Source organism: Sciurus carolinensis, chromosome 11, assembly GCF_902686445.1.
Source record: "Sciurus carolinensis chromosome 11, mSciCar1.2, whole genome shotgun sequence".
Classification (NCBI taxonomy): domain Eukaryota; kingdom Metazoa; phylum Chordata; class Mammalia; order Rodentia; family Sciuridae; genus Sciurus; species Sciurus carolinensis.
Window position 1 is genome coordinate 129,439,563 of NC_062223.1, and position 26,794 is coordinate 129,466,356.

General features: G+C 41.7%; 2 protein-coding genes and 1 non-coding gene across 12 annotated transcripts in view; 2 read left to right on the forward strand and 1 right to left on the reverse strand.

Moving 5' to 3' along the window:
• Tmem45b (transmembrane protein 45B) overlaps positions 1-2,878 on the forward strand; it is a 47,946-nt gene extending 45,068 nt beyond the window's left edge. For all 3 annotated transcript variants that reach the window (XM_047519716.1, XM_047519715.1, XM_047519713.1), the window contains 2 exons: positions 246-391; positions 1,248-2,878. In XM_047519716.1, the coding sequence (XP_047375672.1) occupies positions 246-391; positions 1,248-1,356 (255 nt within the window). In that variant the 3' untranslated portion in view covers positions 1,357-2,878. The remainder of the gene's footprint in view (positions 1-245; positions 392-1,247) is intronic.
• Positions 2,879-4,986: 2,108 nt separating this feature from the next.
• Nfrkb (nuclear factor related to kappaB binding protein) overlaps positions 4,987-26,794 on the reverse strand; it is a 35,774-nt gene continuing 13,966 nt past the window's right edge. For 7 of the 8 annotated variants that reach the window (XM_047518202.1, XM_047518199.1, XM_047518203.1 and 4 more), the window contains 14 exons: positions 19,449-19,528; positions 19,296-19,342; positions 18,307-18,367; positions 17,740-17,914; positions 16,770-16,876; positions 15,921-16,044; positions 15,627-15,706; positions 15,235-15,455; positions 14,640-14,910; positions 13,763-13,975; positions 10,407-11,174; positions 7,250-7,356; positions 6,123-6,258; positions 4,987-6,011 (listed from right to left, as the gene is read on the reverse strand). In XM_047518202.1, the coding sequence (XP_047374158.1) occupies positions 5,886-6,011; positions 6,123-6,258; positions 7,250-7,356; positions 10,407-11,174; positions 13,763-13,975; positions 14,640-14,910; positions 15,235-15,455; positions 15,627-15,706; positions 15,921-16,044; positions 16,770-16,876; positions 17,740-17,914; positions 18,307-18,367; positions 19,296-19,342; positions 19,449-19,528 (2,516 nt within the window). In that variant the 3' untranslated portion in view covers positions 4,987-5,885. The remainder of the gene's footprint in view (positions 6,012-6,122; positions 6,259-7,249; positions 7,357-10,406; positions 11,175-13,762; positions 13,976-14,639; positions 14,911-15,234; positions 15,456-15,626; positions 15,707-15,920; positions 16,045-16,769; positions 16,877-17,739; positions 17,915-18,306; positions 18,368-19,295; positions 19,343-19,448; positions 19,529-26,794) is intronic. The other variant, XM_047518205.1, reaches the window with a different exon arrangement.
• Positions 24,364-24,432, forward strand: Trnaa-ugc (transfer RNA alanine (anticodon UGC)). The gene has a single exon. It is a non-coding gene; the product is annotated as a tRNA-Ala (tRNA).

Consider the following 26,794-nt stretch of genomic DNA (forward strand, 5'->3'; position numbering starts at 1 on the left):
TTTTCTATTAATATTCTGCTGCTGCATTAACCTGTGGAACACACATGGCAAGCCTTCCCCAGTGCAGGCACCGGTACCTTGTATAGGGTCCAACACACACTAACTTTCTCACAAGTAACATTCCTGTGTGAAAAGGCCTGAGGTAGTGGGGAGCTTGAGTCAACCTGGTGGCCACTGGAGAAGGCTGTGTTGCTTCTCAGGACAACTAACCAAAAGATCAATTTCTTCTTCATCTAACCCAACAGATTGGGTTTGTGCTATTCCCGCCTTTTGGAACACCTGAATGGGACCAGAAAGACGAGACCAACATCATGTTCATCACCATGTGCTTCTGCTGGCACTACTTGGTTGCCCTCTGCATTGTGGCCATCAACTACTCTCTTGTTTACTGGTATGTTTTGAGAGAATAAAACTTTTGTCAAGTGCTAATCACAGTAACCCAACAGACCAAAGTCTCACATGTAGTTCTGGTAGATATTAAGGCTATAGTACAATGGGGAAAACTCTAAAGTAGGGACCACTATTGGGTTGTAGACCCTGCTGTTACAGTTCATCTGGGACCCATCACTAATTTCTGGACTTGCTTTGCCTATTCCCAGAAATGTTATGACTATCAAAACATATGCCAAGGCAGAAAGTACTCTCTAGAGTGCTTCTTAGCAGTACACAGACTACAACTCCCTGTCACTGTGTTACAGGCATAGCAAACTCTCAAAACTGTATCACCCCACTTTGCTCCATAGCTTTATGATGAACTGTTAATTTTTTACAGATGGGGAAATCAAAGTTTCAAAACACTGAGTAACTTTACCAAGGTCATCCAATCAGTAAATGCCAGTGCCATGCAGTGCAAAGGTGACTTATAGCATATGGTTTTACAGTTCTATTGTTGTAGCTGCCCCTCCTTTTTTCCTAGGTGCTTATTTCCCTAGACCCAAAGCAAACACACTACACCCAGAAGAGTCCACACAGACCAAACAGAAGGGAATTATAGTCATGGTTACCATCAGTCTACTCCCTGGTCAGTGAAACCGCAAACTGGACAGCAGATCCGAAATTGTCAATCATGACATTTCAATGATCCCAAGTATTGTCTGAGATGTCAAACATGTAGACACATAATCACAATATTTAATAGAGATGTGAAGAAAATGCTTTAAGAATCAATAGGTGCTTTCACATCCTCAAATGAGGAAGGAGATTTTTTTGCCTAATCTGATTGGACCTCATTGGTTTTTCTATTACAGCCTTCTGACACGGATAAAGGAACGTGGAGGAGAAATCATTGGGATTCAGACACTGAAATCCAATCACACTTACCAGACTGCACTTTTGAGTGGCTCGGATGAGGAATGAGATTAGGCTGTGGGGTTATGGGAGACCTCCCATCCCTTTGAGTCCTAAGGAGTGAATGAATATAGCTTATCTCCTCATTTTGAGGCTTACCTTGGTCTGCTCCTAAGGCTCCATACATTTGTACCTCCTCATTTAATACAAGGCTGGAGGCTCTAGTAAAGGAAATGAAGCCTCTGGTGTTTTGTGTACCTTGTTGTTTGGATTTTTAAACATAAATTAACTTAGTTGTGTTAGTGTAATATCCTTCATAAAGAGAAATGAAGTAAGAGCTGTAAGTAACAAGCCTGTGCATCTGTGGAGAGAAATCCGAGACTGAAAACCTAAAACAGGAAGTGACCTTGTAAATGAAATAATGAGTCCAGCAGGACAGCACACTTTTGATAACTTGCTGCTTTTCCTTCAAGAAAACAGGTACTTTCTTACCAGAAAAACATCAGGACATATGTGAATGACAGTGCCTTTACTTTAGAGCTACAATTCTAACTTGTATTTTTTTTTAAGTAAAGCAATTTACAAGCTTTGGTATTTTAAATATTACTTGTTAAAAACATTTTCTAACTAATGTTACTACAGCACTGCAATGCCACCACTGATAAGGGACAAAATTGGGCCAAAGATATATATACAAAATATATGTATTTTAAATCAGGAAGCTAGTTAGTGGCCCAGCCAAGGGTGTGGAACTCAGCTGTTCCGACTCCTAAAGTCACTCAAAACAGGGTGCCAAAAGGAAATCTGAACAGTGAGGTACAGAGAAAAACATCAGGTTACGGAAGGCCTTGAATTTCAAAAGCAAAAGACATGAATTCTGAATTAGTAATATAAAATCATGATATTATAGTCTTGGTTCCAGATGTTTTGTCTTTTAAACTTCTTTCAATAGATATTTATTAACGTCCAGTTTGCACCAGCTTTGAAATGGTTGTCAGAAGTAATGAAATATGTTTCCAGCAAGGAGCTGACAGTCTAGTGTTAGGGGGAGACAGTGCAGGCAGTTACACAGTGTGGTGGTGCTTTCAGGGGTAAGTACAGTCCATGACGACAGAGGAAGCAAGAGGAGTTCCTACAGGAAGTCTGCCCTACAGACAGCTCGCTCCACGTACAGAAAACAATATGTGCAGAGGCAATGAAAAGCAGGGAAGAAATTTGATAATTAAACATATGAAGTTCTACAGGCAGATAAAAGTGGGCTATCACAAAGCTGAAGGGTCTTAGAGACCACCTACCATCTTTTGTTTGTACAGCATTTTCTGGACGAGATGCATGCACTCATTTGGTTCTCACAACTGTCTTTCAAAGTTGAAGTCACAGCTTAGGGATTAAAAATGAGCTACTAAAAACAATGATTTAGTTACTAGAGAACTGGATCCCCTTTTACCATTCACCTTGGTCTTGCGAGCTGAATGGGAACTGAACCATTCATTCAACAAACAGTGCCAGGCACAGTGGTGCAGGCCTGTAATCCCAGCAGCTCAGGAGGCTAAGGCAGGAGGATCACAAGTTTGAGGCCAGCCTCAGCAACTTAGTGAGGCCCTGTCTCAGAATAAAATATATAAGAGGGCTGGGGATGTGGCTCAGTGGTAATCACCTCTAGGGTCAATTTCTAGTACCAAAAAAAAAAAAAAAAAAAAAAGGACTGAAGGACCCATTATTAGCAATTAACATAAAATACATACTTTCTATGGAGACTGGAGGTGGGAAGAGGAACCTAGTTTGTTTTATTTTCACAGGAAAGATATACATTTGCAATTTTTTTTTTAAGGGGTAGACTAAGAAATATAATACTCCCTAGAGTGAGGGATTGAGGTGTGAAGATCAGATATGATATAAAAATCTATTTTAGGGCTGTGGTTGTGGCTCAGTGTAGAGCACTTGCCTAGCATGTGTGAGGCACTGGGTTCGATTGTCAGCACCACATATACATAAATGAGTAAAATAAAGGTCTATCAACATCTAAAAAAAATTTTTTTTTAATTATTTTGCTGCATGTCATGCATCATGGTTTGGGATACCTTAATGGAAGTGATCAACCCTGGCATAAATGTTCTTAGATGCGATATTAAAGTCCAAATGGATCATGTGGCTGTTCCTCAGATCCTCTCTTGGATATGTTGTCTGAATAATTTTACCAACCTCTGTCGACCAGCTCAATGGCTGTTTTAAGATGTTTTAAGAACAGTTCCCCACCACAGCTGCCCCATCACCTGGAGCCCTAAAGCCTACATATGAAGAAAGCATGTGTGGTACAAATACTGGTGCTCTCACCATGAACAACTCCCATAGGAGCTTCCCATTCTGTGCTATTCCACCGTGGGATCAGGTAGTGCCAAAATTAAATTTCTCAGGAAGTCAACCCACTCTGACACCCTGAAACGGGCCTGCGTTTCACATCCCTGCTCTCTAAAACACACGTCTGCAACACAAAGCAGCTAGGTAACTTCGGTAGATTAACATGTAGGGTAGGGCTGAGGCTGAATGCCACAGCTACTTTTATGGCATCATTTGTTAAGTAAATTCAGGTTTGTTCTTAACCAGCAATAAACATCTGAGACAGAATATCTCAAATTTCTATCTTTTTTGCTTTTGTGTCACATGCCACATGGCTTTCTATGTGAAAAGTGATTCATGGAAATAACAATGCTCTATATTATAAAACACAAATGAGCCCTCCTTTACTCAGGTAAAGCATCCTGTTGTTCCCTCCCTGTGGTTCCTTCCTCTCATCATTTACAGTCATATTTCTGTGCCAGTATTCCACACATGCATCAAGAGCTCTATCTTACCTCTGTCTCCTCAGTCCTCTGTGTAATTTAAAGTTCCCACCCCCAACTCTGATTGTCCCCAAGGCTCAGCATGATACATCCTAGCCATCCTCCCCTTAAGAATGCAGCAGAGAAGGAATCTTAGATCAGAAGTCTAAGTTTTCACCTCGGTTCTGTTTGTCTTCAGCTCACACTCATCTTCTCAGCTAAAAGGAGGGTGATACACCTATTATACAGAACTACTATATGAAATTGTAAAACCACTGGGTAACCAACAAGTCACTCTAACTTTATGTGCTCCTCAGCACCTTGCCTAATGCCCACCTGCAACATAGCTACCCTCTAAACCAGGCCATTTCCATTCTGTCCTCCAGTTCTATTTCCCCACCCAGATCCCATATAAGACTATCACAACAGTTCACAGGTTCAAGATAAATTTCTTAATAATATGAATAACTTCCAAGAGAAATAGGGAAGCCCTATCACTGTGAAAAAGCATTCCTTTTGACTCCTGTCCCATGACAGGAGACGCATATGTTTGTAATGACCAGTGCCGTAAGTACTTAGGACATTTTAAAACATCATTCTGAGTTCCACCTATAGCTGATGATGGCTGAAGACTGCAATAGTCAGGAATAAATGACTTCAAATCCAGACTAATCTCTTCTGAAGTTGGTAATGCAAGGTAGTGCCCAACCCTGCACACTGCCAACTCTCCACCTGCCATCCTTCCTGCCTGCCAGAGATCAACATACTTTTTCTTAAAGGGCTATAAAAGAAACACTTGAGGCCAAAGTCTCTATGACATCTACTCAACGCTGCCTGCTAACATGAAAGCAGCCATAGATAATACATAAACAAATGGGTGTGGGCTGTGTTCCAATAAAACTTTATTTACAAAAACTGGTGGTTGGGCCCAAGGGCCTGGGGTTTATGACTCCAGCTCTAGAACAAAACAGAACGCAGAATCTCTCAACTGCAACAAAGTTGGTGTTATAAAACAAGCACGTCTCTGTCATTGTCCTACTCTGCCCACTGGCTCTGGACTTCCATATGAACAGACTTGACAAGGACAGATGGGCAGATGAAGGTATGGACCACAATCAAGATCCCAACAAAGAGGTGATGCCAGAACAATTATATTTTGAGGAATCCACACTACCTAACTTCTATGTTTCTTCCCATTTTACAGACTCTCAACTACTATACAGTTATCAAATCAACCACCAACTGGCTAGGATTCTCTCATTCTGGTCAAAAGAACAAGTGGTCATTTTAGAGGGGGGCTAAAGCCCACATTTCTACTTGACAAAGATGTGCAATAGGATTTTTAAAAAAATAAGTTACACAAAATTTTCAGAACACAAAACTCGTATCTAGATCACAAGTCACAAAGAAAACCAAAAACTAAAAAATACAACCCTTAGAACAAGGCTTACACACTGCCTGCCCACTCTAACTAGTAAGCCTTCCCTGGGCATCCTACTCTCAGGAGAGAACTTTGGCTTGAATGATGGAACCGTGACCTTCCACGACTCTTTAACAGAATCTTCTCCTGGATTGGTCAGAGCAGACTCAGGAACCTGGAGGAAGCCATTCTCAGGGCTCCATTGTGGTGTATGGCAGCAGAATCGAAGCCATTGCTATCATCCCCCACTGGCATGCCTTCAACAGACAAGCCTGGAGGAATAATGTAACCTCCCTGTCCCTTCCTCTGAGCCAGGGCAGACCACAAGTGGTCCTTTATGGAAGCCACCTCTATTACAATCACTGCTGTTCAGGTGCCTGTTTAGGAGATGGAGCTGTGGTCACAACAACAGTGGAGACTGCTTTGGAGGAACCAGAAGCTGTGCCTTGCTGGAGATGGGATGCGGGGACAGTCTGGATGCGCACCTGTTTGCAAAGAGAAGGGATGGTCAGTGGACTACAAGTAGGTGCATCAGTTAAGAACAGCAAAGGAAACAGAAAAGTCTGATGTGGCCAAGAGTCTGCCTTGGACCTTACCTGTGTGGCCTGACCTTGTTGCTGAAGTTGCTGCAACTGCTGGGCAGTGAGGAAACTAACAGGCTTATTGCCAGCAATGAGCTTAGTACCTGCTGGCATGGTGGTGAGGATGATATTGCGGCCCAACCCACTCAGGCTGTGGAGGGAAAGCAGGAGTAAGGTATGACCATATCACGGGATAGTCTCTCTGGCCCAGATTTAGGGCATGCATTGAAGGACAACAGGGAGGTCTGGTGCTCAGTGAAAACTCCAGCATTCTGGATTCACCTGGACACAAGCTGCTAAGACCACTCTTCTTTCAGTTTCTATGCTTTCCAAGGAAAAAAAGGGCAAGCACAGAAAGCCCTAGCACTCTGGATAAAATGATCCTAGACCCTACACCCTAACTAGGAGGAAGATAGGACCCACAAGGGTTGGTGCTCCTGGCAAAAAACCCTCCTGAGCCAGGTGCAATGCTGTAAATGCCTGTAATCCCAGAAGCTCAAGAGGTTGAGGCAGGAGGACTACAGGTTCAAAGCCAGAGTCGGCAACTTAGCTAGGCTGTAAGCAACCTAGTGAGACCCTGCTTCAAAATAAAAAATAAAAAGGGCTGGAGATGTGGCTCAGTGGTAAAACACCCCTGGGTTCAATCCCTGGTACCCAAAAAAAAAAAAAAAAAAAAAAAAGGAAATAGGAAAAAGAAAATAAAGCCCTCTCCCGTATTACACAAGCTGGTTTGACAATGGTAGACTGATTTCATCCTGCCCTTTATCCTTGTTTAAGTCAGGACCCAGGAAGTCATCATTCTCTGAACTGTCCTGGGTTCAGAGCTCAAATGTCAAAGGCAGGCTCCTCACACTCCTTTTCTACCACTTAGTACATTAGTTTTCTTTTATTATTATTATTCCTCTCCCCATTCTGCAATCTAGGTTTGGAGACAGCACAGATTTTTGTCTATTTTAATTACAGCACCTAAAACGTATTAGATGTTCAATAAATATTGATAAGCACGGAAAAGAAGAGGCATTGGCAGTGGCAGGGGGGCACAGAAATACAAATTGCTGTTCCATTCTGTGTCAAGGGCTGACACTTACATGCTGCCCCCACCTCCACCCCAGAGTTTGCTCCTTCACTACAAAATGACTCACTTGGCTCCAAGGTTGCCTTTGATGATAGGGGCTGTGACCACGCTTTTGCCCTTCATTGGTTGGCTAATCACAGAGAGTGGAACTGTGATCCGCGTAGGCAGCTTCCCCTGCAGAGAAAAAGGAATCAGTTTTTGAGGAATAGGAGGTAAGGAAGACCACCAAGTGTTCACTATAGGGAACAAGAAATGAGGAGCAAGCACTGCAGACACTTTCATTTCCTATTTCTACCATGATCCAAATATTCCTGAGGTCTGGGCCCAGGCGGCCCTAACATAGAAGGTTTCACACTGGTAGTAAGATGTCACCTGGCCTGTTATCATATTAGCATCTTCTTTCATGGGGATAAAACCTTTACCTGAACTACAAAGGAAAGTGTGTGTTCACTCTCCATGGTCCTAAGTTCTGAGCCCCTAGGAGGGGAGTCTTATGCATCTCAGTATCCCCCAACACATGGTGCAGTGCTGGGCACACAGTAACTATGTGGTGGAACAAACATGAGGAAGGACAGAGAAGTCCAAGAGTTAATAAAGAAAGGGCACAGCTACCCACTCACTGCAATGCAGGCTCACTGAGGGGGAACGAACAGTTAGGAATGCAGGATGAAGAACAAGTCACATTTTCCAAGTGCTTTCTGTTTCTCCAAGATAAGAGAGGTCAGTTAGGGGACACCAATAATAAACTCAACCAAGTGAAAAGTTCACTAAAGCTATTAAGTCACAAGAAGAACCCAGATGAATAAAAGGGTAAAGGCCAATATCTTAGGGGCTTTGGGAGAGATATAATGATCACCAGTTCCCATGCATGAGAATAATAAAATTTCTAATGCATGGTTTCTAATGTATGGTTAATAATACAATTTGTTTTGGGCAGTGCTGGAGATGGAACCCAAGGCCTCATGTATATCCCTCTGAGCTATACCCCCAGCCAAGTAATACAATTTCTATGTAGTAAAATCTTAGGTAAATTAAATCTTATCATCTAAAAAAATTCAAGAGGGGTGGTTGAGCCAGGTGTGGTGGTGCACACCTGTAATCCCAGCAACTCCAGAGGCTGAGGCAGGAAGATCCAGGTTCAAGGACAGCCTGGGCAATTTAGCAACCTGTCTCAAAACAAAAAAGGACCAGGGAAGTAGTTCAGTTATAGAATGCCCCTGGGTTCAATCTCCAGAACCACCATCTGAAAAAAGAGGGACACAGTTGATAGGATGCCAAGTAAAGATATGGACGTATGGATGGGCATGCATATAATTCTAAATACTTGGGAGTCTGAGGGAGGAGGACCCAGTTATATTTGCCTAGACTGAGTGTCTGAGTCTCACAGGGAGATGCCACTGGGTGGGACCTTTCAGTGTCAAGAGGAGAATTTAGGAGGGCAGAGGTAGATTGGGTAAGCATGGTTTCCTCACTTCCTTACTTTACCCTTCATGATTTTGAAATTTAAATATTTTCCCTTAACCACACTATGTAAGGGTTTTTTTAGTTTGTTTCTTTGTTTTAAGAACATGTATATCCACATTCCTTCATCACCCTGGCTTTTATCCTAAATTATTCAACTTTTCCTATGTAGCTTGCTTAGAAAAATGAAGACATGTTTTGTATTCTCCATATATTAGAATGGTGCTCCTTACTCCGAGACCAAAGAAAACACACATCTAGAAAGACATTGATGTTGATATGGGGAGTTGGTTCATAGTAAACAAATACTTTCATGTTGGTGAGAAAAGCATAAACTGGTTGATGATTTGGGGATAATTTGAAAAATACGAAATGAGATCGCCACTTCATGACACAGAACTATTTCAAATGGACAATAACTTACAGACTCTTTTTTTAAACTCAGAAGTTTATGAAAAAAAAAAAAATTCTTAGTCATCTTTATAACCCTGGAGAAAGGTAGGTACAGGCACAAAACCTAGAAGATGTAAAAGCAAAATGTTGATAGACCTAATCAACATTATTGCAAATACCTATAAAGTGAGAGGTGCCAATTCAAGGATGAAAGATGACAGATGACAGACTGAAAGAAACATTTTCTATACACATAAAGATATAAAGGTCCACTCCCAAAAATAAGAAAAAGCAAATACCTCCCTTCCCTCAAAAACAAGCAAAAATTTATTCTCCACTACAGAGCACATGCTGATCTCCACATGAATGGATGCTTCACCTCATTCAGGATCAGGGAAACAAAAGGAAAGTCCTTTCCACTAGTAAGACAGGAACATAAAGTTAAACAGACTTCTAACTTGAACCAGTCAGTTCTGGTTGTGGTTGAAAACTTGCTGATAGGAATGCAAGATCATGTGTGGTCTTTCTGATAGCACAATTGGAATATCAAAACCTCCAATATGTGTCCCATTGTGCATCCTCCTCACAATTTCCATCCTAAATTCAAACAACTCAGAAATACATACATATTCAAACACACATACCAGAATGTGGTACTGGGATAGTGGAAATGTTTTTTTTTTTTGGTAGTGGGGATTGAAGCCAGGGGCACTCAACTATTGAGCCACATTCCCAGTCCTTTTTGTATTTTATTTAGAGACAGGATCTCACTGAGTTGCTTACGGCCTCACTAAGTTGCTGAGGCTGGCTTTGAACTTGTGATCCTCCTGTTCAGCCTCCCGAGCCGCCGAGATTATAGGTGTGCATCACCACACCCAGCCTGGAAATGTATTCTTTAACACTATCCCTTCTATGGATTGCTACATCATCAGCCAGAATCTCTCTGTGGCCTATGATCCCCAAGACTTCTTTAAAAATATAGAGTAGGTTATTTTTTATTTTTCTTTAAATTATGTGCATATGTACGAAAATGTATAGGAAAAGGACTCGTGGGATAAATGCTGCATTACTACCAATAATTAGTGGTTATGAAGGAAGAACTGGTAGGGGAATGAAATAAATTTTACATTTTACTCTATACTGTTAGCACTTAAGAGTTTTATGTAAGAATGTATGCACGTATTACACTATTATAAATTGTGGTTCAGAAAAATATATAAATCGGCTTGGATCAAAGAGAAAACAGATAGGACTTCTAATTTCCATTCCTACAAAGAAGTTTCTTTGGTGAGTCTTCTGAGGGATGGGGAGCAAACAACCTTAAGAGATTTCTGAACAGAGGGCTACTCTTTACCACTGATATTACTCACAGCCTGGGACGTGGACACAACCGTGGTGCTGACGGGAACCTGCCGCACAGTGGGGGCTCCTGTACCGATGCTGATGGGTGTGTTTGCAGCCCCAGAAGCTACAGCCACAGTCTTGGACACGGCAGCATTCATACTGGGCAAGGATACCGCTGAAGAATGGACAGTTCCAGACCCACTGGCCACTGAGGCCCCTTGCTTGGCATGGGCTGCAACAGTGATGGTCTGGCCTGCTTTGGGAGGCATCACTCCCAGGCCCTGCACGATGCGGATTGTGGCAGCTGGTTTCGCTTCTGAAGAGGCCACTGTGTTTTTCCCCTTCTGATCTGCCACACTCACACCAAGGGCTGGCATCAAGCGAAAAGCTGAACTAGAGGGCTCTGCTGGCTTGAGGTCAGGAGTCACTTTGACCACAGTGGTGCCTGCTGGAGCAGATGAAGGGGCATTGGCTGAACTGGCCTTGGCAGGGCTATCAGTTGCATGGACTGGATTGGAAGTGACGTGTAAGGTGGCAGAGATGCCTTTGCCTGCAGTACCGCCTCCTGTCCCGAAGAGGTCCTGGGTCAACTTTACTGTGGTAACCTGGGACTTGGCCAACGTGGCCATCATGTCCGGTGTGATTCGCAGAACCGTCTGGCCCTTGGCATCTGTGGTGATGGAAGAGGGCGGCAGTCTCAGTACATCCTTACCCTGAATACGGAAGTTCGTGGCTGTGAGAGGAATGCTGTTGCCTGTCTGGGGCTTCACACCAAGCTGCCCAGTGATGGCCACCTGTATTGGGGGAGACACAGCACTAATGAATGGGTTCATGTTGAGCTGGTCACACAGGAGAATTAGGCAAGTCTCCATTTCATATATGTATGTTTCATACATCTTTACCTTTAAGTAGAGAAGAGCATAGCATATACCCTTCTCCCAACTTCATGAGTAATCACTTTGAATCCTTTCCTGCCTTGGGAAGAGAAGGGTAGAAGGGAGGAACTATAATTTTTTTGCGGGGTGGATGTTGGGGTTTAAACCCAGGGCCTTATCACTAAGCCACACCTAAATCCTCAGCCCCTAGAAACTGGAATATTTTAAGATAAATCCAAGATTGACCATTTTACTGATCAAGACTTAACTATACAGAAGTTCAGTAGATTAGACAACGAGGAATGAAGAGAAGGGAGAAAGGATAGGAAAGACAGTGGAATGAATCTGACATAATTTCCTATATATATGTATGAACACACCACAGTGAATCTCAATATCATGTACATCCACAAGACTAGGACCTTAATTAGAGTAAGAAATAGTCCACATTTGCATAAATATATCAAAATAGTCTACTGTCATTTGTAACTAAAAAGAACAAATAAAAATTTTAAAGACTTATCTATACATTCCCTAACCCAGGAAAGGACTTTTTAAACTTAAAAAAAAAAAAAAAAAAAATTTTTGAAGGAAAAAAAAAAAAAAATCACAGTGCTATCATCACTACCTAACATAATTACATCTACATATAATCATATTTCTCCATTGGTCTCAAGCACATTTCATCATATTTATGGTTGGGCCACCTTGGTTTTCAGAGCAATAGTGTGGTGAGGAAGCTGCAGTACAGGCTCCAGAGCCAGACTCCATGGGTTCGTACCAACTTTGAGAAAAGGTCAAATGTCCCATGTGTTACAGATCAACACTTTTAGCCTGCTCGGGCGTTCCTCTCTATGGCTCCTCCACTGGACCACTGCCACAGACACAGACATGCTGTGACACTGCCATCCTAAATAAAAACAACCCTGGCTCAGTTCCTTACTGCCCTCCCTCCTCCGCTCCCCTACCCTCCACATTCCATTCCAATCCAGTTCTCTGCTCTCCTCTCTGCTTCTTCACCTTACACTCTTTTGAACCCATTCCCAAAAAGCCCCAAATCCCTGGAACTAGTCTCATCAATTCAACTACACACAGTGAGTCTCTTCTTATTCATACTCTCACCATACCCAAAACAAGTACTGCCTCCTCCTGCATGAGCACACCTTTCTGTCTGCCTGCCCTGTAGTCCCACCTCAATTTTCTTGCCACCAAGGTCCATGGGGGCCATTTTCAACTCCCTTTTCTTGAGTCACGATGCTTGAACCACCAGCATTGGCTCTACCTTCAACTTCTCACCACTTCCAATAACTGCTCTCACACACCTCTCACCTAGGCTACTGCAATGGCTCCTCCCTAGTTTCCCTACTTCTATTCCTGTCCCACATAGCTCACAAGTGACAGCAGCCAGGGGTTCTTTAAATGTACACCAGATCTCGTCACACTGACCCACAATCTGCCAGCAGTTCCCCATCATGTTTAACTTAAAAATCAAAGCCCAATATAATCTCTAACCACAGGCAACCTCTCCTGCCCTCACCGTCTAACATATTCATGCCTGCTCACTAAATTCCAGGTACAATGGTTTTCCTGTTGTTCCTCAAATGTGTTCACTTTCCATGCCTAAGCCTGGAATGCTTTACCTCCCAGTCATCATTGTAACCATAGCACACCAACTTTGTCTTCCTCAAATGTCATCTCCTCATAGAGACCATCTCCCATCTTCATGGATGAAAAGGCATACTACCACTCTCTACCACTGCCCTGTCTACTGACCCTCACAGTATCTCTTATTCTCTGACACTGATGTAGTTATCTGTCTCCTTGTCCTATGAGAACACGAGTTCCACAAAGGCCGGGGCCCAGTCTACTTAAGAGACTACTAAATCCCCAATCCTTCACATAGTGCCTGCCACAAGAGACAGTGAACAACTGCTGAACTGCTGAGTAAAAGGCTACTCCATTGTTATGTAGCTCCACTTCTTGATCTATACAATGAGGAAAACAGAAGTGTCCACCTCCCCCCAGTGCTTGAGAGACAGACCACTAACAGCTATAAAATGCAAGGCATGGTACAGGCACACAGGAAGCACTCCTGTCAGTACTCCTGCTAGTTTGTCTCAGTTCTTTGAAATGCAATGATGGTCCTTTTATATTCAAAACTAAGAAAATATGTCTTCTACCTTTACAGGTGGTAAACTGGTCAGTTAAAATACCGCTTAACTAAATAAATAAGTCCATGGAGAGTCTACACTAAATTCAGAAACTACTACCAAATGCTGAATTATATGGAAAGAAATGGAAGAAATCCCTTGGGCATCCACAGAAGTTGCAACTGCCTTGGATGGAAACTGAAGTACATATAACAAAGTACACCTGAAGTACATATAACAAAGGGCCCAAGACAACAAATCTTTTTTCCACAGACATCTGTCTATTCAGGGACCTCCCACTCCAGTGGTCCTTTGCTTTGGGACAAAAAAGAGAACTACCTGGAGAATTCCACATACCTGCTTGATGATGTTCTGTCCTGTAACATTTTGAATGACTGCAGTTGTGGAGGCACTTGGAGCTGAGCTCCCAGGGGAACTTGTGGCTGGCTTGCTCACAGGGCTGGCTGCAGCAGGGAGACTTGACACCGTGAGCCCTGTCTGCATGGGTCCAGGCCGCTGCACAGTGGGTGCCCCAGTTTGTGCTTTGATTGGAACAGTGGCCATGACTGCCTAGTTCAAGGTGTGAGGCAGACAGCTCAATTAGACCCTGAGATAGAAATCAGACTCGGAAGCAGGTCTCCCCATGTGACTGACCACCCAAGATTCTTCTAAAAGTACTACTACTCTCTCAGTGTTCAAGGCTCAACACTCTGAAACGGACACTGCAAATTTCCTGTATTTATATAGAACACTTTAATTTTCAGAACATCTTTACATTTAACATCTTGTGTTATTCCTACATACTCAAGGCAAATACAATTATATTCCTTTTGCAAACAATAAAAGAAACTGAGGCAAAGAGGATAAAAATCTTGTGTAAAATCATAGTTGATCAGTGGCATAGCCAAGACACATGGCTACGGCATAAGGGAAGGAGCCTGAGATTTAGCTTAAGAAGGTTTAGATTTATATCCCACCTCCACAAGGGTCCTAATGTTTGAACCATGGGAAAATTACTAAACTTCTCTGAAGATCTGATTTCCAACATATAAAACAGAATACCTAAAAATGCTTACACAGCTTTGAACACTGAATGAGTTGTCTTGGTAAACTTTATCCTCAGTAGCAACAATCTATGATTCTCGGGTCCTTCCACAGACTCTGACCATTTGACTCATTAGCCTACCTCACAGTCCACAGTCCTGTTTCCCAATGACCTGCAGTTTCCATTTACCTGGGGTACTACTTTGGTCTGTGTGGCAGTGGCTGGCACCCGGATCTGTGGTCCTCCTGGCATCTGTGGCAGCGTCTGTGCTGGCCCTGTTGACTGCTGGGGGACAGCAGGAAGGCTTGGCTGGGCCACCACCCGCACCTGAGGCAGTCCAGCTGAACTAGAGTGGCTTATGACCCGGCCAGCAGCCTGTGAACTGGGTGGAGTCTGGCTGGAAGCTGGGGATAGCATTGTTCCTAGCTGTGGCATTGTTGGTGAGGACACCAGAAGAACCCTATGAGGAATATAAGGTGGGGGAAGAAAAAAAAAGAACTTAGGTGGTAGCGCACACCTGTAATTCTAGCTACTCAGGAGGCTGAAGCAGGAGGATCAAAAGTTTGAGCCCAGCCTGGGCAACTAAGCAATACCCTATCTCAAAAACAAAATTTTGAAAGAAGGGCTGGGGATATAGCTCATATAATGCTCCTGAGTTCAATCTCCAATACTACCACACACACACACACACACACACACACACACATACACACACACAACCTTACAACATGCATACAAGAGGATTTTGGAGGGGAAAATACAGAAATGAAACGGAGGCACTTACCCTGAACTAGACTTAGCTGGTTCTGAGACAGAGGTAGGGCCACTTTTGTTCACTGATGACACAGGCGGAGGGGAAATTGGGGTAGTAGGCAATGCTGGTGTGGTGGGGGTTACAGGAGTGACTGGGGTGGGTGGCATACTTGAATCACTGAGGCTCATCTGGCTCTGTTCAGAAGGTCCACTGCTGAGGATTTTTAATGAGGTCTCCTTGCTATTGGACTTCTAGAAAAAATGAGAAAGGGAAATTTACCACAGCTGTCATGAAAGCTCCAGGAAGGAAGATGTGTGCTCTGTAGCTCTTGCTGCACAGCGTTAAGTGAACATTGAATACCTAGACCTAGTTGCTCCACCCCAACAAGACTCCCAAGAGGGTGCTTTCATAAGATCACTTACCACCTTGGATGGGGGCTTGGGTTTTTGCTGAAGGGCTTTTCTGGCTTTAGCTGCAGCTGCTTGTGCTTGGTGAATCCGCTCTATAAACAAGAGTGGGAAGCTTCAGCAAGAGTTGGACCTTAGCATACTAAAGGGGTGGGGGTTGGGGGGAGTTTGCCAAAAACCCAGGGCCTTCCTGGTGGTAGGACCCTGCTCTATAATCCTATCCTGCCTGAACGCCAATGATGGAACTGGGACAGAAAGTCACAATCATCACTGATCTACTTGGACACACTACCCAGAAGCCTCACACACCAAACTCTTCCTCGCTCCGATCACGATGCAGGTAGATCCACAGTTTCCGACCAATGTCATATTTCACACAAGGATCTTTTTCATAATGTAGTCGATCCAGAGCACCACTCACTACTGTGTTCACCTGAGAAGAGAGGAAAGGGAAGTAAGGGTCAGACCAGACCCAAGATAATACAAGCTATCTGGAATCCAGAGAATAATTCCAAGATGAGTCACAGCTGATAAACAGATTACATCTCAGTACAGCTATGTCTTCCCAATGGCTCACCAAATCACTTGGCAAAACAAAAATGCTGTAAGATTCCTGAGACACTGATATTTTCACTATAAGAATATTGTGAACTCTGACTATAGTGACTTTTCCTTTACTGTAAGCTGAAAGAAAGCTTACAGCTGCATTTGTGCTTCACTGACAGTGGGAGTTTTGGTCGTCACTGTCTGCATTTTTCAAGATGTCCTTTTTTTCTGTTCTTCATTTAGTTGTGTTTTTTCTTGAGACTCACTTATGTTGCCCAGGCTGGTATCAAATTCACAATCCTCCTGCCTCACCCTCCTGATCAGCTGGAATTATAGGTACATACCACTACACCTGGCTTTCTTCATTCAGGTTTTATTTTTGGGGGTGGGGGGTGAGGGAGGGTGTGACCAGGGATTGAACCCAGAGGTGCTTAACCACTGAGTCACATCCCCAGCCATTTTTATTTTATATTTTGAGAAAGGGTCTCACTAAGTTGCTTAGGGTCTGAGTTGCTGAGGCTGGTTTTGAACTTGTGATCCTCCTATATTTCCTAATAAGTTTTCTTAACTCCATTCTGGAACAAAGCAAAGCCAGTTGTTTCTCCAACTTACCTGAGTGCTGGTAACATCTGGTGCAAGAAACTGGGAGTCCTTGAGCAGTTCACAGATCTCTGCCCGTGTGCCTTCTCCATTGGGCAGCCGAGCTGCAGCATCCCGAACTGGTGACATTAGGAAATGCAAAGCCCAGAAGTCAAGCAACATCCCCACACTTGCTCCAGTGGGGTGGTACTCCCTGTAGTTAGTGCTCCTCAACCTCCCAACTCAGCATCAGTGGCACACTGCTCCCTAGTGGCTGGCAGCTCTGCTACTGGTATTTCCTACACACTTTTCACACAGGCAAGAATGAAGGTCCACAGACACCTTAGAATTCAGTAGGTCCACAAATTCAGATAAAAAAAAAATTTATCTTTCACTGAAATTTAGCATCTCCTTTGATTACAAATACAAGATCATAAGCCATGTATTGGCAGTGCTGCGATGTAAGAGAAATCAAATATTTTCATATATTACAGATGTCAAACACAATTCCCTATCTGGAAGTTAAAGAAATTTATAAGACCTGTTGCTTGATCTTGTCATTTAATATTAAAATAAAAACTCATATTTCTGCACACTGTTTTAATTATTTTGATAACTATTTCAACATGATTGGCTTCTTTTCTAACTGTAAGCATTTTATTTTATGCATTTAGAATTAGCACAACTGTGGGAAGGGATCTGTAAGTTTCACCAGACTGCCAAAGGAAACAAAAAAAATCTTTTAAGGAAGCAAAGTGCTACCTATTCAGCGGGCCTGTGAGCACTTCCTGAATGAACATAAACAGGAGCACAACTTCAAGAAAATAACACTGATTCTTGCCATCCATCTCTAAGGGCAGAATTCCCTCTTCATCTCCCAAATCCAAAGCTTCTGAATGCTATGCAGTCAACCCCCAAGTAGAGAAGGCGGGTGGGACGTATGCAGGGAGGACAGAGTTGACTTGAGAAAAGATTCAAGATGAAAAAATAAAGCGCCACATACCAAGAGACAGGATGGTGACATAGGCAGGCCGATCGGAGCGCAGTAGGGAATGCTCACGAGCTTTGTTGAGGGAGGTCTCCTTGTCAAACACACCCTTCACTGGCCCCACCACAGACTCAAAGCCATGCATGCGAAAGGTGAACGCCTTATGGGGTTGGCTGTATCTGTAACGCTCCTACCCAGAGAAAAGGGAAAAGGCTTCTGAGTCAGAATCAGTAGTGTTCACTCTAGATCCACATGGGGCAATTAAAACAGGAAGGGAACAGAAAATTCCCCTATGGATGAAGAGCCATTCACAGTGGGAAAAGGATGGACCTCAGAACCAGTCACTGAGCAAAGGATGAGGAAGTAATATTTTCATTTTGCTAAAGAAATCATCAAAGTAGTTCACACTGCCTTTCTCCATACCACTTCTGCCCCAGTTATCAATCCCAACCAAAAGAACATCCAAGGTGAAGGTATGAATTTCCTCCAAGAAGGTGAACTCAAGGAGAGTCAGGCTCGGCACTTCTCTCTGGAGGGCCTCACAGAGGCAGAGACTTACTCCAGCTTCTCCATATTTCTTACCTGCTCCTGGAAAACCCGTTTCTCCTCCCCTGTGCTGGGCCGCACCACATAGTCAGTTCTTCTGAAACAAAGAATTTTAACTCTGAGTGCTAGCAGATGGGTCACAGATCCACCTCCCTTAATACCCAGAACCATTCTCTTTGCAACATGAAAAAAATGTCCCTTCAGAAATACCCCTTCAGAAGTACTCAACTCTTACAAAGTCCACTCTCCAGCTCCTACCAAGTAATTCTTGTTGGTATTTCCAAAAATTACTTGATTCTTAGAAATCCAGAAAATTACTGGGCAGGTGGAAATTAAGCTGACATCTTGCTACTAAGTCCAATTTAATGGCAATAAAAAATGTTAGACAGTAATGATATTTTTCCTGGTTCCCAGGAAAATTACACAGAACTTGAATTTTACATTCGCTTCTAATAAGTACACAGGTTGGGTCCAGTCCAGTGCAGCACTGGCCTAACATGCATGAGGCCCTGGGCTCAATACCCAGCACTGCAAAAAAGGAAAAATAATCTAACTGCAGAACCACACCAGGTAGGAAAGAGCAGAATGAGAGGAGTCAAGGGATGTAAATTCTAGTGGACATCATTCCTGTCACTAATCTTCAGCAAATCATGTAACCTCATAACCCAATTTCTTTATGGTAGAAATGAGGAGGTTGGATTAGATAATTCATTCTCAAATGGGGAAACCTAGGAGGACTACATATGGAAAATAGTATGTTCACGTACAAGGTAGATCAAGTCCCCTCAGAGACTCTACTCCACACCCTCTTCTGGAATCAAGAACTCCTTCCACAGGGAGCCACTCATATCAATGAATATATATTGCCCTCCTTAGGTACATTAGGCAGGTGAAAATTAATAGTTTCGTATGATCTCTCAGGCCCACTACAGCTCTAACATACTAAGACATGTCAGCAGAACCATGGCAGTACCAGGAACCATGTTTTCATGGGACACCACCCACCATTAGAGTGCTATACTCACACCCGAGGGATAGGTGTTGTGGCATCTGAGCTGTCTTCATTTTCTTGCTGGAGAAAAGGAAAACATTAACAGGTAAATGGACTAGAGAATTTTCACTAACTTGAGGGTTCTGGAAACCCAAAAAGGAACAGCTGGTATTTTTAAAAACCATACCTTACAAAAGGCCTGGTCTTTAGTCTCTAGCCATAGCTGGAAGAGTGCAGTTAATTCCTTTTCATTATCTTGAGACTGGCCTATAAGAAAGGGGAAAAAAAAAAAATAGACAAAATCTAGGGTGTTACTTGAAATTTCTTTTTACTTGCCTTATCTGTGACAAAAAGAGACTATATCAGGACTGCTGCCAAGACCCTTTGCACTGCTTTTCCCCTCACGGCCCGCACATTACTGCTTAATGTCATCTCCTTAGACAACTGACTCAACACACACATTTCCTGAGTAACCACCTTGTGCCAGGTACTGCATGTGAAGAAGCTGGAGTCACCCAGTGAATTCAGTCTCTGCTCTCATGGAGTTTACAGTCCAGTGAGGAAAGAGTACATATTACATAAAGCCAATATGGAAAGTGGTAGGCATCACAAAGGATGTTATGATAACTTACAACAAGGAATGACGAGTGGGCCACAAAGGCATTACACACTGGCACAGCAATAAGAAGCCTGAGGCAGGAAAAAAAAGGACTCCTGGCCTGCCTATCAAGGAAAACCACTCTGTCTGTGCCCTCCTCTCATGTCACTTTGTTCAGACTCTTTCTCAAGTTCTTGGAACATAATGTACCTAAATCTCCTACCCAGGCTAGAAGTTGCCATGTAATCAGCATCATCCAGGTCTGCTTGTGAGAGAATGCCCCTGTGCTTCCCAAAGAAGTCACATTCACCGAGAAGCTTTTCTTTGATTTCACTACTCAGCACACAATACCACCAACGCCTGTTTTTAGGAACCTCTGTGCTCTTCCTGTACTGCTGTGCCTTCCATTCAAAATCAGGTGGTTCCCGTATCACCCCATCTTTTTCTCCTATTTAGTGTTCCTTATATATTTTAGATATTAGCCCTTTATCACACATATGGTTTGCAGGTATTTTCTGAGGAGAAAATTGGTTCTCCCTTAATCATTAACTGTGGGGAGGCTGACTGCTCATTCTCCCATAGCCATGTCCTCAATAGAGTCAGGAAGCAGAGGTGAGATCCTTCAAAGATTTCAAACATTTCTCCTAGTTTTTTAGAAAAATAAAAACAAAAGCCTGTTCCCCAAACACAGAACCCAGAAATAAACCCACACATACAGTCAATTCATTTTTGGCTAGGGTGTTAAGAACATTCAATGAAGTAAGGACAGTCTGCAAAAAGCAGTGTTTGGGAAACTTGATATCAACATTTAAAAGAATAAAATTGGGGCATGTCCTGGGGCTCAGTAGTAGAGTGCTTGCCAGCACGTGTGAGGCACTGAATTCATTCAATTCATGTGGAGCTACAACTAAAAATATTTTTAAAAAAAACAATGGTTTAATGATTTAAACTATGTGGCCTGAAACTATAAAACTTCTATGAGAAAACAGTGGAAAGCTCCATGGATTAGTCTCAATTTTTCTGATATGATACCAAAAGTACAGGCAACAAAAGCAAAAACAAGTAAGGGAGATTGCAGGAAATTAGAAAGTTTCTGCACAACAAAGAAATAATCAACAGAGGGAAAAGTCAAGCTACAGAATAGAAGAAAATTACTGCAAACCACATATGTGATAAAGGGCTAAAACATCTAAAATATATAAGGAACACTTACAAATCAATAACAAGAAAACCACCAACATGACCAAAAAAGGAACAAAGAACCTAAGTAGATTTCTCATATTTCTACTCAAAAGAAGAAATACGAATGGTACACAAAAAGGTGCTCAACATCATTAATCAACAAGGAATTGCAAATCAAAAGTACTATGAGATATCACTTCACACCTGTTAGGATGGCTACTATAAAAAAAGAAAGAAAGAAAGAAAAAGTAGTGGCATGGATGTGGAGAAAAGAGAAACCTTATGAACTGTTGGTAGGAATGTAAAATGGTGCAGTAACCATGAAAAATAGTATAAAGTTTCCTCAAAAGAATTAAAAATAGAACTACCATACAGTCAAGCAATCCCACTTCCAACTGGAAGCCAAATAAAACCCTGAAATCAGGATCTCAAACATATCTGCATTCTAATGTTCACTGCAGCATTATTCACAACAGCCAAGATATGAAAACAACCTAAATGTCCATCAATGGATGAATGAATAAAGAAAACATGCTATAACATAAAATAGAGTATTATTCAGTCTTAGAAAAGAAGAAATTCTGCCATTTGCAACATGGATAAACCTAACAGACACTATATTAAGCTATATTAAGTGAAATAAATCAATTTTAGGACAAATACTGCATTATTACACTTATACAAGGTGCCTCAAATGCTCAAATTCACAGAAACAGAAAACAGAATGATAGTTACCAGGAACAGGAGTGATAAAATTAAAACAGGGAAGTAGCTGCTCCACAGGTATGAAGTTTCCATTAGGAAATGTCAAGATGAGTAAGTTCTAGAGACCTGCTGTAGGACACAGATCTATACTTAATAAAACTGTACTGTGTACTTCAAAATTTGTTCAGAAGATGCATATCATGTTAAATGTTCTTACCAGAAAAGGGGCGGAAGGGGATACAGAAATTTGAAAGGTTTGGCTGGGTCTATTATCTTGACTGTGGAGATGATTCACAGGTGTATACATATGTCCAAACTCAATAAATTATATACATTAAATAAACGGTTTCTAATGTATCAATTATATCAATAAAGCTAGGGAGAAGCCTATTCCCTGAGGCTTATGCTCTCCCCCTGTACACCCCAATCCCCACTCCTGCAGTTTTGCACCTAGTCCTTCCTCCTCATAGGCACTGGCTCACCTTCTCTCACCACTCCACACCCTGCCACTATGTGTAGTACATGTGCAGCACACCCGATATCCTAACCCCTCAGTTGGTGAGAACTCCTCCTCCATAGTAACCTCCTCCCTCCACTCCACTCCACTCCACTCACTCATTCATTCCCACAAGCACAAGTGGACTCTACCATTTCCTAAAGCTGCTCTTTTTTCAAAATACCTAGTTCAGTGTTTCTCAACTAGGGTTGCATGTAAAAGAATTACCTGAAAACATGAAAACTCAGACCCCATTCCAACCAATTAATCAGAATCTCTGGTAAGGCCCAGGCATCAGTATTTTTTAAAAATTCAACTGACCAGAGTACACAGTCAGCCAGGATGGAGAATCCACACTCTGCTTTCTAAACATAATGGCCTGGACTTCACCTTGCCTATTTGCTCCCATTAAAGATTCACTTTGACCCAGTAGGATGGTTCCCACTGACACCTCTACTCCTCAGCTGCCAGATCCATCTCTCTTTTCTCTCCCTTTAGTGCAGATTCCAGGTCCACTATTTCAGTAACATGCTTCCCAAAAAAGTAATATCTTTACCTCTAAACGCTGATCTTCTGCATCATTCCAATCTAGCAAAATTCAAATTCTGCTAGATTCACATTCTCCAGGCTTCAAATCAAGCAGTTGAAGGCTGCCAGAGAAAATGCACACAAACAGGCAGAAGAGAGCCAAAGAGGTGAACAATGAGCAGTCTCACAGCTGCCTGGTTATCCTATGTCATCTGTGGTCACACTGCTTCACACACTCCACAATGACCATCTCCCACTCTCCTCAGAACTCCCTTCTCATGAGCAACAGAAAAACTTACCTCTCTCACCTCCTACACTTCACACTGAACAGTCAACAGACCAAACTTCCCACAAAAGACCGATAAGCCCACTGCTATGTATTCATTATTTCCTTCTTTCCTCCTGCTGGATAAGAAGAAATGTGCTAGCTCCTGCCATGCAGAGCCTACCCTCTCCCCACTTCTAGAGGATGTATGTGATGCACTTTCCCTTCTCTCCTACACGTTCAATCTTCTCCTCAAGGTCCACAGTACCCTTCTCTTCAACATTTAAACTCACTCAAGGTAGCTCCCATTTAAAATTCCTCTCTTAGCCACAAATCTCCTTTACTACCCTGCCCTTGCCCAGCTAAATCTCTAGAAAGAACTGTTTAGATTCACTGGCTCTTTAATAGGTGATATAATGGTAAATGTTTAACTGGTTACAGAAAAGGGGGCCTGACTGGTCACACCTGCAGATTTCCATGGTGTACACTAATAGATAGCAAACCAAGTCACCTGCTTTTGCAAATGTGTTTTTGTAGAACACAGCCCCACCTGTTCATTCCCCTACTGTCTGGATCTAAGCATTATAATGGCAGAACTGAGGGGTAGTAATAGAAAGCATCTACTCCACAAGCTTAAAGTATTTATTACCTAGTCCTATAAGGACAGTTTGCAGAACCAGTGTAAATATTATCACTATGGCTGACTCCAGTCACCAAGCTGAAGACCACAGGCACAGCAGCACCATGAATCACCTTCAATTCACACTGTCCTCAACCCTCATCCTTTCACCAAAGATTCACTCTTACTAAAAAATTTGCAATTTCTTCCATATCCACTATCTCCTACCTTTACCCTACTGCATCTTTTAGTCACTTGGCTCCCAAGAGTCAACAATCTCAGGATTTTCCTCCTATCTCTGTAACCATGTCCTCTCCACATGAGCTGCATTCAGCTGTCTCTACTGTGGAATTTCTCAAGGCTTAGTCTTCAACACTCTTTTTTCCTCACTTGACAGTTTCTCCCTAGATGTCAGCCTCATCTGTGCCCTTCTGGTGTAGACAGCCAACAGTCTGTACCCACAGGTTCCATGTCTGTGAATTTTAGTAGAAAACCAATAATGAATTGAATTACTCTCTTATCACCATCACCAGGTAACAGCCAAGTTACTTTAGGTGCATCTTACAACAATAAACAGAACTTTATAAATTTAAAACAAAAGTACCCTGTTCATTAGAAACAGCTTTACTTGGGGCAGTCCTATATCTCACTGCACATCATCCATAATGGCAAAGCCCATTTTTAGTAAAGAAAAATAACTGTAGGGCTGGGGAGATAGCTCAGTTGGTAGAGTGCTTGCCTTGCAAGCAAGAGGCCCTGGGTTCGATCCCCAGTACCGCAAAAAAAAAAAAAGGAAAAAAAAAGAAAAATAACCATATTACAAATTAATCCCACACCACTGATATGCTTAATATGTCAATGCTATTGTAAAACACCATCACCAGACTATATCATAAAATATACCATCACCAGACTATATCATAATAAAAAGACTATTCTTCAGCTTTGGGAGAAAAGTCCAAATGGGAATAGAGACGAAACCCATACTTTAAGAGTACAGGGGTCTTATACGCTATGCCACAAAGAAGCCATTAGTAAATACAAAAAAATAGAGATACTACCCTGTATCCTATCAGACCATAATGGAATGCAAGTAGAAATGAACAATAAAATAACAAACAAAAATACTCATATACCTGCAGACTAAATAATATGCTATTGAATGATGCAATGATAACAGAAGACACCAGGGAAGAAATAAAAAATTCTTAGAGGTAAATGAGAACAATGACACAACATATCAAAATCTCTGGGACACTCTGAAAGCAGTACTAAGGAAAATTCATTGCATTGAGCTCATACATTAAAAAAAATAAAAAGTCAACAACTAAATGACCTAACATTATATCTCAAAGCCCTAGAAAAAGAACAGATCAACACCAAAAATAGTAGAAGACAGGAAATAATTAAAATCAGAGCTGAAATCAATGACATTGAAACAAGAGAAGCAATTCAAAAAATTGACAAAACAAAAAGTTGGTTCTGTGAAAAAGTAAACAAAATTGATAAACCCCTTGCCACACTAACAAAGAGAAGGAGAGAGAAAAATTACTAGAATTCGTGATGGAAAAAGAAAGATCACGACAGACACCATTGAAATACATAACATAATTAGAAGCTACTTTGAAAATCTACACTCCAACAAACTAGAAAATATAGAAGACATTGACGAATTTATAGACATGTGTTCCTCCCAAACTGAATCAGGAAGATGTACACAATCTAAACAGATCAATTTTAAGCACCAAAATAGAAGAAGCCATCAAAAGTCTACTAACAAAGAAAGCCCCAGGACCAGATGATTCTCAGACAAATTCTACAAGACCTTTAAAGAAGAACTGATACCAATTCTCCTTAAAGTATTCCAGAAAACAGAAAAGGAGAGAACCCTTCCAAATTCATTCTATGAGGCTAGTATCACTCTGATATCAAAACCATACAAAGACACATCAAGGAAAGAAAGCTTCAGACCAATATCCCTGATGAACATAGATGCAAAATCCGTAACAAAATACTGGCAAATCGCATACAAAAATATATTAAAAGGATAGTGCACCATGATCAAGTGAGGTTAATCCTAGGTATGCAAGGTTGGTTCAACATCTGGAAATCAATAAATGTAATTCATCATATCAACAGACTTAAAGTTAAGAATCAGATGATTATTTCAATAGATGCTAAGAAAGCATTTGATAAAATACAGCACTCCTTCATGCTTAAAATACTAGAAAAAATAGGAATAGTAGGAACATACCTCAAAATGTAAAGGCTATCTATGCTAAGCCCACAGCCAGCATCATTCTTAATGGAGAAAAACTGAAAGCATTCCCTCTAAAAACTGGAACAAGACAGGGATGCCCTCTTTCACCACTTCTATTCAACATCGTCCTTGAAACACGTGACAGAGCAATTAGACAGACCAAAGAAATTAAAGGGCTACAAATAGGAAAAGAACAACTAAAACTGTCACTATTATGTCAATGTCTTCTATATTTTCTATTGTCACTATATTTAGAAGATCCAGAAAACTCCACTAGAAAACTTCTAGAACTAATAAGTGAATTCAGCAAAGTACCAGGATATAAAATCAATACACATAAATTTAATGCATTCTATTCGTAAGTGATGAATCCTCTGAAAGAGAAATTAGAAAAAACACTCCATTCACAGTAGCCTCAAAAAAAATAAAATACTTGGGAATTAACCTATCAAAAGAGGTGAAAGAACTCTACAATGAAAACTACAGAACATTGAAGAAAAAATAGAAGAAAACCTTCGAAGATGGAAAGATCTCCCATGTTCTTGGATAGGCAGAATTATCATTGTCAAAATGTCCATTCTACCAAAGGCGCTATACAGATTCAATGCAATTCCAATTAAAATTCCAATGACATTCCTCATAGAAATAGAGAAATCAATCATGAACTTCATCTGAAAGAACAAGAGGTCTCCAATAGCCAAAACAATCCTGAGTAGAAAAAGTGAAACAGGAGGTATTGCAATACCAGACACTAAACTATACTACAGAGCAATAGTAACAAAAACAGCATGGTATTGGCACCAAAATAGATAGGCAGATCAATGGTACAGAATAGAAGACACAGAGACAAAAACCACATAAGTACAGTTGCCTTATAATA